This window comes from Natrix helvetica (genome assembly GCF_964273705.1).
Source record: "Natrix helvetica genome assembly, chromosome: 12".
NCBI lineage: Eukaryota > Metazoa > Chordata > Lepidosauria > Squamata > Natricidae > Natrix > Natrix helvetica.
Window position 1 is genome coordinate 8,705,488 of NC_138556.1, and position 13,268 is coordinate 8,718,755.

At 46.0% G+C, this 13,268-nt stretch overlaps 1 protein-coding gene across 1 annotated transcript in view; it reads right to left on the reverse strand.

The window, feature by feature from the left end:
* The window catches only part of ADAMTS17 (ADAM metallopeptidase with thrombospondin type 1 motif 17), a 138,008-nt gene extending 129,451 nt beyond the window's left edge, over positions 1-8,557 (reverse strand). The window contains exons 1-2 of the mRNA XM_081964964.1: positions 8,445-8,557; positions 4,124-4,491 (exon numbers count right to left, since the gene is read on the reverse strand). Of these exons, the coding sequence (XP_081821090.1) occupies positions 4,124-4,491; positions 8,445-8,529 (453 nt within the window). The 5' untranslated portion in view covers positions 8,530-8,557. The remainder of the gene's footprint in view (positions 1-4,123; positions 4,492-8,444) is intronic.
* Positions 8,558-13,268: the final 4,711 nt, after the last annotated feature.

Genomic DNA, 13,268 nt, shown 5'->3' on the forward strand with positions numbered 1-13,268 from the left:
GGATTTACAATCATCACGAGTTACAACCAAAATTCCAGTTCCAGTTGCGGTCCTAAGTTAAGGACCTATAAACCCGCCATCCTGGGCCCAACATTTGGGAAGCCAGGCTCTGCCTGTCACAAGCCAGGACAAAGGGTGAGTGATGGAGGAGTAACACCTCCTTAAAAAACCTTGGTCCAGCTGGCCCGGCTGGTAGCGCCTCGTAAGGGCCCCTTTCCAGGGTTACAGGAGAAGACGGTCAACGGTTTTGAAGGTAGAAGAGATCTCTATGCCCCAATGGCAGATAAAGCGGCAGAGCCATCTTCTAGGAGAAGGGAAACTCTGATTACAAACTTCCACTGCCTTGTGGCTCTATCCACTCTTGGAAAAGTCTTCCGGAGTCAACCTCGAGGCAAAATCCAGAGCCGGAGTCCCGGAAGCAGTTCATGACTGTGTACAACCATGTTCTGGTAACTCCTGCGACGCAGCTGGAACCAATTGTATTGGCTTTGCTGTTCCATTGGACTATTTCAACGACACAGAGAGGGGGGAATCTGCTGCTTGGGTAACAGTCTATCCTCCATATTAATCTACCCAGGCCTCATGCTGGAGAGGACACTCCAGCTTTGACTTTTTCCAGAGCACAATACCATAGTCTTTTGAGACTGAAGGATGCCAATGAATGAATCTGTTACATAATTTTTCTTCAGAATGATGCTTCGCATGTTACACCAAGCATTACATTTTCCTTTGGTCTGTATTTACCTTATCTGTAGTTTTGAGGCAGAATGAGAATCCAACTTTCCTCAACTTCCTTCTCAGGAGAGAGAAAGGTAGTTATTCTAAGGTAGTTTTCTAAGTGAATGAAATTATGAGTAGAGAGAAACATGATCTCTCCCCAGAGCCTGAAGAGGCAACTCCAGACAGGAATCATAATCTACATGGGAATCAGACCTCCCACAAGTTTTTCTACTGTGTCGTTTCTCTAGACAGTGCAATTAAATTTAAAACACACATAAGCTGTGTTACTACAGGGGGTTATCCACGATTAACTGTACTATGCTTTCCCCCAATAATTCTGTTTCCTTTGTACGAAAACCCCGAGCCAAATAAGAAGGGCCAAGTCAACTACATAAAACAAAAAAAAATAGGGCTACTGAATTTGTCAAGCAAGTAAGCCAGTTTCATTTGCTTAACTTGCAAATTTAATTTGTCAAGTAAAGTGAGTTTGAGCAGGTCCAGAGGTACGTCACGAGAGTCCTCCACTCCTCTACTCACAATAGAATCCCTTATGCCACCAGTCTCAAAATTTTGGGCTTGGAGAACCTGGAACTATACCACCTATTGTCTGACCAAAGCATAGTACACAAAATGATCCACTACAATATGCTACCTGTCAACGACTACTTCAGCTTCAACCTCAATAATACACAAGCAAACAATAGATACAAACTCAAGGTAAATCACTCCAAACTTGATTGCAGAAAACATGACTTCAGCAGCAGAGTGGTCAATGCCTTGAATGCTCTCCTTGACTCTGTTGTTACATCCTCAAACCCCCACAGCTTCAACCTCAAATTGTCTACCGTGTTAAGTTCAGAATATGGCTTTTGGACAGTACCGAGTCTCAGTTGCCTTGATGCCTTTCTTTCTCCATCACCAAAACAGCGCCCTGGTGGTGCAGTGGTTGGAAGGCAGTATTGCAGGCAAATTCTGCCCGCAGTCTGGAGTTCGATCCTGAATAACAGAATTACAGAGTTGGAAGGGACCTTGGAGGTCTTCTAGTCCAACTTCCTGCTTGAGCAAGAGATCTTCAACTATTCTAGACAAATGATTATCCAGTTTCTTTTTAAAAACCTCCAGTGTTGACGCACCCACAACTTCTGGGGGCAAGTTCAGTGGTGGGATGCTGCCGGTTTAACAAATGGTTCGGCGACCGTGCGCTTTACACGCGCCTAAAGCACTTGCACTCAGTGCTGAAAATGGAGCATTTAGAAGCTCAGCTACTTACTTTCCACAGCTGTGCTGTATGATTGAGATGAGCTAGATAGCAGGAAATAAAGGACAGGAAATGGCAGGGGCAAGTGGGTGGGGCCAGCTGATCGTTGGAGCTACCAGTTCACCTGAACCAATCCATACCGGCTGAATACAACCTCTGGGCAAGTTGTTCCACTGATTAATTGTTCTCCCTGTTAGGAAACTTCTCCTTATTTCTAGGTTGGTGACTGGGGCTCAAGGTTGACCCAGCCTTGCATCCTTCTGAGGTCGGTAAAATGAGGAACCCAAATTGTTGGGGGCAATATGCTGAGATTGCAAGCCACCCAGAGAGTGCTGTCAAACACTGTAAGAGTGCTGTCAAGCAGTCTGTAAGTCTAAGGGCAAGTGCTCTTGCTTTTACAAAACTGGGATCAGCCTTCGTACAGCCGACAAACTGTCCCAAGTTATATTATGTTCTCTATTTTAAGTCTAGCAGTACTTTTCAAGATGTGGAGTTTTTCCCTCTGTCTGCTCTCTGCCAACGCTGATGCACTTAGCAAAGCTGGAAGGGGACCAGCCGTAGGAGCTGGTCCATGTTTCTTGCTCCAGTGCTTAACTCATTCTTTAGTCCGTGCTATTTGATTTATGTATGGTGCACAGATGTCATAAGTGTAACTGCTCTTCACAATCATGGCTTTATTCTTCCCCAGATGGGATTCCGATTAACAATCCCACTGAATCTTAGAAGAGAAAGGAGGGTCAAACAATGTACTTAATACGGGGGAGATTTTCAATATCAGATCTCGGAGGAAAGCAACAGACCACAATGTTCTTGGGTTTTCTTATTCCCGGTGGTTCAGTGGCTAAAAGGCAGAGCTTGTCAATCAGAAAGGTTGGCAGTTTGGCAGTTTGAATCCCTAGCGCTGCATAACAGAGTGAGCTCCCATTATTTGTCCCAAACCCTCTGCATGTCCATTTTTGTGAAACACAATATGCACGGGGTGGGGTTTCGGGAGGCCAAAAATGCTGTATTCAGTGTATAAGACGCACCCAGATTTTCACCCTCTTTTTGGAAGGAAAAAGGTGCGTCTTATACTCCGAAAAATATGGTATTTCCAAAATATTTAAAAGGCGGAACAAAACAACAACCCACCCTTATTTGCAATACACTGCAAAGACAGCAAAAGAGATTTGCTTCACCCATCTCTAATTCCGCATTAAACCTTTGGCGAGCAGGGCGCATCATCTCTCTGTCGTGCTGCTTTCCTGTCTCAGACAATCAATGTTACCACAGCTAAAATTCCCACCTGTCTGCTTCTCCTTTAAAAAAAAATTGAGAGGTCTTTCCACCCATTGGTGTGTACATCTCTGCAGGCCCAGGAAAGGCAATTCTGAACACTCGGCATGTCATGAATGAGATTTAACAAAGGAGGGGGGGGGTAAAATGTTGACAGCTTTTCAAAAGGGAAAGTAGCCGGATCACTTCTAAGCCCCAAGAAACTTTTAGTGGTAAGCTCCTTTTCCAACATCAATCAGGGAGCTGCTGGGATTCCATTACCTGTTTGCAGGTGCTCACCTAAGGCAGAGCATATATCTCTGTTTTTAAGCTCTGTCATCTTTCCAAGCTGAACCTCACTGAGCTTTTTATCCCAAAGGGCAAATTAAGACACAGGCTACAGGTAGCGAAAGGACAAAGGGTCCTACACAGACTCACACTATAAGGAATGGAAGGGCCCTTAGAAAATGATCTAGTCCAGCTTCCAGTTCAGCCCAGACCTTGACTTAACCCCACAACGGAGCGCAGGATTTCGCTTGCTAAGCAAGACAGTTCTCACGTCAGTTTTGCCCCATTTTACAACCTGGTCCTACCCTGTTTCCCCGAAAATAAGACCCCACCGAAAAATAAGTCCTAGCCTGATTTTTCAGGATGCTTGTAATATAAGCCCTACCCCCAAAATAAGCCCCAGTTAAGATTGTTCGCTAGACTAGCCACGCCAGTTCCTGCAACCCTTCCTTGTATGTTTTAGCCCCCGTTTCCTTCTTCTCCCAGCCTTCTTATTGATTTCTCGAACCTTCGTCTCTGCCCTACAAACACCCACACTCTGCAAGACTGTGCCTACTTCTTATCCATCCCCCCCAATGACAATAGGTTGATGCCGATAACTACCAGTCCGCCACAGGTGCTGAGTGAAGCAAAAGATTTGTGACTGCGGTTGAGCACATGGCCTGTGTAGAAGCAGAGCTGGTCTACTGCCTGATGATGGGAGATGCTTCGATTCTCGTCAATTTCTTCTACGGAGAAACCAGGAGCCAAAAACTGATCATCGTGGTGGAGCATCAGATAGAGATCAGAGGTAGAATGAAGCCCAGCACCGAGAGGCAGGCGAATAAGCAATCGGGCAGCATCTTCAGCCAATGGTAGGGACACAGAACGTCGCCTCCGAGACTTGTTAGGGCCACTTTTGGGGGGTTGCAGAAAAGGGATTTGTTCAAGAGGAACCTGCTCTGGAATCACCATGGCCAGCTCCGCGACAGCTGCAGAAGACAAAGAGAAGAAGGGTTGATCTCAGAAAGCATCCAGCTACCCAAAATCTCCCACAATCAGAGCAACCTTTTCCCCTCTAATTTGTTAATATTCATAGCTCAGGAGGAATCAACCCTGACTTTCAGTGTGTTCTGACTGAGGCTTCCCGAGAGCACGAAGCAAACTCCTTGTCCCGGCAAAAACCCCTTTTATTAATAGACCGTGAATTCTGCTCATTCACATTTGGCACAGTCTTTCAAGGGAGGATTGACAGTCATAGACCTTATCTGGCTTGGATAGCTGACAGGCCGATATCTGCAAAACTTGGCAAGGAGTCTCAGAGAGTCACGAACCAATTAAGCGAACTAATTGTCTCCTTCAAACTCCACTCCCCTTTCGCTCCTCTTTTATTTCCTCTGGGAGGGGCCATTCATCGTCCACCTGTGGCCTTACTCTTAAGTTGACCCTTGTCCCTTAGCTGTTCCCATCATCTGGCAACTCTGCACATGTGCATACTGGGAAGAGGCTCCAGTTGTTCATCTGCCTCACTGAAGGCATCTGATAACTGGCATACGGCTCTGGCCCCTTCTCTGCCTCCAATGCAGAGCCCTCATCAGAGCCTTCCCCTGACCCCAGGACTGGCCCATGTTACTCCCCAACCTCCTCGCTGAATCTGCTGCCAGCCCTGCTAGCCACTGGTGGGCCACAACACTTTCTTAAATTCACACAGGGAGCACCCAAAATCTGCAGAAGGTTTTTGTAAATCACTACAGAAGGCACCGAGACTGTACGGATTGGATCTATTCAGTTATTATTACCATATTGTTATTCTACACAACTATTGCTTCTCTCACCCAGGGGAGGAAAAAAATCCCAGCCTTTACAGTCCATTTAACAGACTTTCTTCTCAAGCATTATTGATTGATTAACAGGTACTGTTCTGACCTAGGATTCCCAAGAGCATGAAGCAAACTCCTTGTCCTGCCAAAAAAAAACCCTTTTATTAATTTACTGTGAATTCTGCTCATTCACATCCAGCAAAGTCTTTCAAGGGAGGATTTACAGGCACAGACCTTATCTGGCTTGGAGAGCTGACAGGCCGATATCTGCAAAACTTGGCAAGGAGTCTCGGAGAGTCACGAACCAATTAAGCGAACTAATTGTCTCCTGCAAACTCCACTCCCCTTTCGCTCCTCTTTTATTTCCTATGGGAGGGGCCATTCATCATCTACCTGTGGCCTTACTCCCATGTCGACTCCTGTTCTTTAGCTGCTCCCTTCCTCTGGCAAGTCTGCAAATGTGCACACTGGGAACAGGCTCCAGTTGTTCGTCTGCCTCACTGAAGGCAGCTGATAATTGGCATACGGCTCTGGCCCCTTCTCTGCCTCCAACGCAGAGCCCTCATCAGAGCCTTCCCCAGACTCCAGGACTGGCCCATGTTCCTCCCCAGCCTCCTCACTGTCCAAATCTGCTGCCAACTCTGCTGGCCGCTGGCAGGCCACAACACAATGCTAGTTGTTAGGAAATGACAAAAAAGCTCTTTATCCATCCTAAATCTGTGAGCTTCCCAAAACAATCTAGCTAGACGAGAAAGATCTAGAGCGTGATCCAGAAAGCTCTTCTTATCTTCTGGAATGGAGCTACTTTGCGGGATTTCAATCTATCAGAATAGAGCTGGAAGGGACCTTGGAGGTCTTCTAGTCCAACACCCCCCCCCCCCAATTCTAGCAGGAGAACCTATATCATTTCCAACAAGTGACTGCCCAGTCTCTTCTTAAAAGCCTCCAGTAATGAAGCACCCACCACTTCCGAAGGCAAGAACTGAGAATAATTTCTGAAGGAGTCAGACCTTATCTAAGCTGAAGTCCAGAATCTCTTGTCAGTCTCCCAGATCAAGGCTGGAGAAAGATCCCTTGAATAGGCAGAAAACGAAGGAGGAAACGCTACGTGGAATCTCTCACAAGAGTACCTTGTATGCCAATAGTGGCCCATTAGAATTTCACACTGGGATTTCCAGATTAATTTATTTAGCATCTGGCATAGAAGCCATATGCTGGAGCCTTATGCCAGTATCATGCGATGCACCCAGTAGAAGTCCTGGCTGGACTTTCTGGAGATCCTCCACTTCTGGTGAGAGCAGCCAAATCTTGCTGTCCTACAATTCTTCAAACCCAAAGGAACCTGACAGCATATGGTACAACTATACAGTAAAACAGCTAGAGGAGACTCAAGTACAGGCAGTCCTCTCTTTACAACAGTTCATTTAGTGACCATTCAAAGTCACAACGGCGCTGGAAAAAAAGTGACTTGCGGCCATTTTTCACAATTACAACCTTTGCGGCAACCCCATGAACAAATGATCCAACTTCAGATGCCTGGCAACTGAGCCATACTTAGGACCGTTGTAGTGTCCCAGGTGTGTGTGTGTGTCAATTGATTTCGACTAGCAAAATCAATGGGGGAACCAGATGTGTTAGTAACAACTGTGTTACTAACTCATCTACTGCACTGCTTCTGTCACGGCAGCCTCCATCAGTAACCAAGAAAGAAATCAATTAACTCCATGTTTTCAGAATTTAGAGTACTTTTACTGGTTATGAAACTTAACAACGGTGGCAAGAAAAGATCGCAGAATGGGGCAAAACTCACTTAACGAAGGTCTCACCTAACAGAAATTTGCTGGCCTCATTTCCCTCACCTGACATCCTCCTTCCTATCAAGCATGCTCACAAATGCTCAGCAGGTTGCAGCCCAAGAGGAGGGCTGTGTGTTTTTCTACACCAAGACACCGACCACTTAAGCATGGCATGTTGTATTAATTCAACCCACTGGAGCTGAATCTTGGAAAGGTGGACTCCTTTTGTGAAACCAGGAGTCTGATCAGCCACTCGTGAGAAGACAGACCAGGCAGCGACAGTTTTAATGTTTTTTTTGTCTCAAAGGTGCTTTTTTTTTCCCCAAGAGGCAACCGGACTTTCTGGATTTTCTTTGAAGATGTTTCGCTCCTCGTTCAAGAAGCTTCTTCAGCTCTGTATCGCTAAATGTCTATGGAGATTTTTCAGTCACCCAGCTTTTTTTCCAAGAGGCAACTGCACTATCTGTTTTTTTTTTCCTTTGAAGACGTTTTGCGCCTGTTCAAGAAGCTTCTTCATCTCTGACTACTAGACGATGGGGAAAGTCAGGGTTGAAGGAGCTCCTTGGATGAGAAGCGAAACCTCTTCAAAGAAAAACCAGAAAGCTTCTTGAAAAAAGCACCTTTGGCACAACCGTGACCGGGATGACTGAGGACCTCCAGAGACACGTTCTCGTTTTGCAGCAAAGGCGCACGGAAGCGAGGAGGACCCCCCCCCCCAACCACAGGTAAAGGCTCTTCAAGACCCCACAATGCGGCGTGGGACGGCGGGCGAGAAGCGCTTCGCGAAAGCGGCTCTGAGACCCGGGCCAGACCTCTCCCTTAGCCAGGTTGAGACATTGAAAGCCTTCCGCTCACCGCCTCCGATTCTGCAAAGCAGGATCTATTTCCAATCTGGAAACAAGAAACATCCTTTTTGGATTGGGGGTGCGGGGGGAATGGGACCCCCGCTTAGAGCAGAAGATGGAAGGAGGGAAAGCAAGAAGGTACGGAAGGAAGAAGACGCGTGCAGGTCGGCTTTGCAGCAGCCCGAATTTTGTGGCTTTGCAACACCCCGCATTTTGTGACTTTGCAACACAACACCCCGTAGCTTGGGCTTTGCAACACCCCGCATCTCGTGGCTTTAAAACACCCCGCATTCTGTGGCTTTGCAGCACCCCGCATCTTGGGAGGCAAGACGCTTGCAAACTCCCCGACCAGCCGCCTCGTTTAAGAGGCATTTTTCAAGCCAGCCCCCTCGCAGTCTTCCCCCTTCCCGAGAAAGGGATGCGAGACTAAGCGAAGATGCTCCGGGGGGAAAAAAAGGAGGAAGACGCGAGCAATCTCCCCTACCTGTCTCGGGACTCGCTTGGCCCAGGACGAGCAGCAGAGCGAAGAGCAGGGGCGAGCTAAAGAACAGGAAGGGGCCGTCAAACATTTTAATTGTAGCCGAGGGGCCCCCAGGAACTGGGCTGCAGAAGCCGGGAGCGGGAGGAAGCGGGAGCCGATGGCAGCAGGCAGCAACTCCTTCGGCCGGGACTAATCGCGAAGCCCTCCCAGACTTGGGGTGGGGGGGGGGAGGGATAATAATTAACTCCTACTGACAAACTCAACGTGGTTTACAGAAAGGGAGGAAAGGGGAGGAGAGGGAAGGAAAGGAAAAGTGGGGGGGGCAGAGAAGAGAAAGTGGAGAGGGGGGGGGAAACTTTGGAGGTAAAGTGCTGATTGGAGCTTAATCTGCCGGAGCTACACCTCCTGACCGCTGATTGGTCGTCGGAATTAACACACTCGGGTAAATAGCGAAGTTGTAAACTGAGCTGCGGTACACGTGGGTGGCGGGTGAAGGCCGAGGGACGGCAGCAGGGGGCGCTCGAGAGGCGTCTTGGCGCGTCTGGATGGGGAGTCGTGGGCAGTCCCGGCTGTCTTCAGCACCCTTGTTGGGTTATGGTTGGCCTTCCATCATCCTTCGTTTTGTCTGCAGATGTCCAAGCAGGTGAAGGGAGCCATGTTTTATTCCCCACGCTTTGTTTTCTTTTTCTGTTTGGATTTGGGCAAGTTAGAGAACTGTGGTTGGTTTAATTGTGGTTTGCTGGCTCAGTTTCCAGGGGTTGTCTTTGTGCCGCACGCCGTTTAATCGTGGCTTGTGGGATTAGCCCAGCTTGCGTTAATGCAACACACTGAATGAAGCAGGAAGGAGTCGGCCCCATTGTAGCTGAGTGTTTTCGTTGAAATGCATCCATGGTGTTATGGTATCCTGAAACGGGGGTTATTTCCATAAACTGGGTTTAGGATACCCATTGATAAGCGTGCTGAGCGAAAGCAAAAGCTTTCTAGATAAGTAGAAGCAGTGAGAGGCATGGGGTTTGAGTGGTGCCGTGGCCTAGAGGTGGAGCTCTCGCCTCACAATTAAGAGACTGTGGGTTCGATCCTAGGTAGAGGCAGGTATTACTCTCTCTGGGCACACTGAGAGTATATCTGCTGAACAAAACTCCGCATTGGCAATAGGAAGGGCATCCGGCCATTAAAATACTCTGCTAGCGATTCAGTTGCCCAGACTCCACCCTGCAAGGGATTATGGGGTCGTTAAAAGATAATGATGATTAAAAGCACTAATGCATCAATAAACACCAGGGCATTTCAAAACACCAAAGACCTCGGTGGAGATACTGAATGTAATTTTAAGAGGCACGCCTGAAATTAAATTCCTGCTTGATGATGATCTTAAATTATAACAGGGGAAATCTGCTCTATTGCTTATCAACAGATTCTGGTGAACAGATATCACATCCTCTCTAAAGGTTGGCTAGAGACAGGCAGTGACTTTAGGAATTAAATTGAAAATAATGGCAAGGATGTAATTGCCACTCAACCTCCTCCGTCTCCTGCACATCCTTGGAACACGATGTCTAATCGCACCTTCTCCAACTATCATATCAAAAAGCAAAATCATGTTCTCCGTTGCTTCAGGGCCTGGGTTGGCAATGGTAATGGTACACTGAGAATATATCTGCTGAACAAAACTCCGCATTGGTGACAGGAAGGGCAACTGGCCAGTAAACATTCAGGTCCGTTCAGTTGCCCAGAGTCTCACCCCGCACGGGATTATGGGGTTGTTAAAAGTGGGTGAATGAGAGGCAAGTGTTTCAGAAGTTTTCCTCTTGAATTCTTAACCCTGGTTTGTTGCGTTAGCCATCACATCTGAGTTTACACGTTGAATATACCAGCGTCCCCTAACTGGATGCCTTCTTTATATTAAACCGCAGCATATCTGGAGGGCATAACATGAAGAAACGCTGCAGGGAGCTTTAAATGGATGGCTTGCAAAGCATTAAGAACCGGCCACATTTATGGCTTCCTGCGGCATGTGAAATCGTCCTCTCTTGCTTTGCTATGGTTAATAATTAGCAGGCCGCTCTGAAATCAGAATTTAGTGCAGTGTTTGATCCAGCCGCTACTTTGTACACGGAAAGCTTTTCAAGAGACGGAGAGAGAAGCTGGCGTGTGAGGTTGTGTCACCACAAAAACATCAGCTCTGTTTCTGATGTGTGTGTGTGTGTGTTTTCCGCCAGCTTAGCACATTGTGCAACTCCATGGGGTTTATTGATTCTGTTGGATACAACCATGCGTCAGTTAATCATGAAATTGGGACATCGGGCAAATCTGAGATGCTGAGAGAAAGCTTCACCCCAAAATGGCCACCTCATTCCACCCAATGGCTTGGCCTCTTGCTTCTTTCACTGTTCCATACAACTGACTACACCTCCAATTTCATTCTCTCTCTAGCTTGGCCTACCTTCTCTCTTTGAGCCCATTGTAGTTCCCTGTTTGAGACAAAAAAGCCAGCCCCCCCCCCCCAATTCCCCTTCTTTCTCTCCCTCCCTTCTCGTTGGAGCCAAACCTACTCAAGTCCCCCCTCTCTCCCCTCTCTCTCTTCTCTCTGTGTCTCTCTTCTCTCAGTGCAATAATTCACATCTGTCAGACCTTCATGCCTATGGAAATTCTCAATCATCCAGGTCAGAGGTGGTTTTCAGCAGGTTCTGACCAGTTCTGGAGAACCGGTAGTAGTTCAGAGAACTGGTAAATACCACCACTGACTGGCCCTGCCCCCATCTATTCTCTGCCTCCCAAGTCCCAGCTGATTGGGAGGGAATGGGGATTTTGCAGTAACCTTTCCTTGCCACGCCCACCAAGCCATGCCACGCCCACCAAGCAACGCACATAGAACAGGTAGTAAAAAAATGTTGAATCCCACCACTAATCCAGGTCGTGGTTGTCCCAAAAGTGTTTTTTCAAAAGGCAACTGGACTTCCTTGATTTTTTTTCCCCTTGAAGACATTTTGCTTCTCATCCAAGAAGCATCTTCAGCTCTTAAGAAGTTTCTTGGGATGAGAAGCGAAACAACTTCAAGGAGAAACAAAGAAAGTCTAGTTGCCTTGTTGTTGTTGTTTTTTTAAAAAAGCACTTTTGGGACTATCAGGCCTTCAGCTCCAGCTTTGGACTATCATAAGGAGTCCTTTGTAAGTGGTAGGGTATAGTTTTGTTTTGTTTTTAGAAACTTCATCTTCCTCTGCTCCTTTTTCAAATTCGTATTTCATCCTTCCTCTTGAAATACCCTCAAGAGGAGCCAGGTTTTGCATCTATTATTGCAAAATTAATAACCCCTTGGAGACGTTGAACATAATATGTTATAAACATCTTTGCAAGAAGAAACAGTTTGGCTCTCGGAGAGTTAATTTGGATGGTCATCAAAGTATTTAACATCTTTTCTCCTCTAGATAGCATCATTGGCTTCCTCTCAAAAGGAGATAGAGAGAGAATATATATATATATTCTCTTGTACTTGTCACAGTGATGCTTCTGAATGGATTGGTTGTTGGACTGTTGTCCATTTCTATAAGGGAAGGGAAAGTGGGTGGCTTAGCAGAGATTAACATCTTGACCAGAAATGCAAAGAAAGTGGATTGCTGGTCACCTAAGAACTGAATTCACAAAACATGCTAAACTCTAGCCAGATGTCCTCAGCCATCCAAGACATCGTTGTCCCAAAAGTGCTTTTTCAAGAGGCAAGTGGACTTCCTTGGTTTTCTTTGAAGACATTTCACTTCTTATCCAAGAACCTGAAGAACCTTCTTGGATGAAAAGCGAAACCTCTTCAAAGAAAAAAACAGGAAGTCCAGTTGCCTCTTGAAAAAGCACCTTTGGGTGTAGCCAGCAAAGCACAATTGCTGTGTTTGTGTACAGCAGAGAAAAGGAGATCTACTTAAAGGTTTGTTCATCCTAAATGAAATCAACTCTGATTGTTCTTTGGAAGGACAGATAACTGAAGCTCAAATCCTTTGGCCACCCAATGAGAAGAGGGGACCTCTTGGAAAAGACCCCGATATTGGGAAAGATGCAAAAGGAGATGGGATGGCAGAGGATGAGATGGTTAGATGGTGTCATTGAAGCAATGAATTTGAAGTGATGCAATGGCCTAGAGGTGGAGCTCTCCCCTCACAATCAGGGAGACTGTGAGTTCAATCCTAGGTAGAGGCAGATATTTCTCTCTCTGGGCACACTGAGAATATATAGAATAGAATTCACGCCGGAACTATTTCTCTTGGGAATTATAAATAATAAATACAACAAGGGGGTAGGTTTTTTTTAACAATACATATTATCATGGCAGCAAGAATGGTCTTTGCCCAAAATTGGAAAAAACAGGGAAACTCCACAAGAAGGGGAAATAATTAGGAAAATCTTGATCTGCGCTGAAATGGATAAATTGACATGGGAATTGAAGAATAAAGATGAATTAGAATATTATAAGATCTGGGATAAATTTTATCGATGGTTGGAATATAAAAGGAAAGGCCCAAAATTGACAAGGGCTAAGATTCATAGAATGGAGACTAGAATTATGTATGAAATGATAATAGCGAGAATGTATAAGATAAGCACAAATCAACACGGCTGGAAATAGGATACTTTTATATTTGTAAATATGGAATGGATCAAATGTTTAAAAAACAGGGTGGCTACAATGTATAACTTGATATCTTAGCATGTATGGCATAGATTTCGCCAGGACAGTTTACACTGTGTCCAACATTTTAATTTGTGTTCATTAAAAAACTTTTTCTTCAAAAAAAAACCTCTGAAATGAGAATATATCTGCTGAACAAAACCCCACATTGG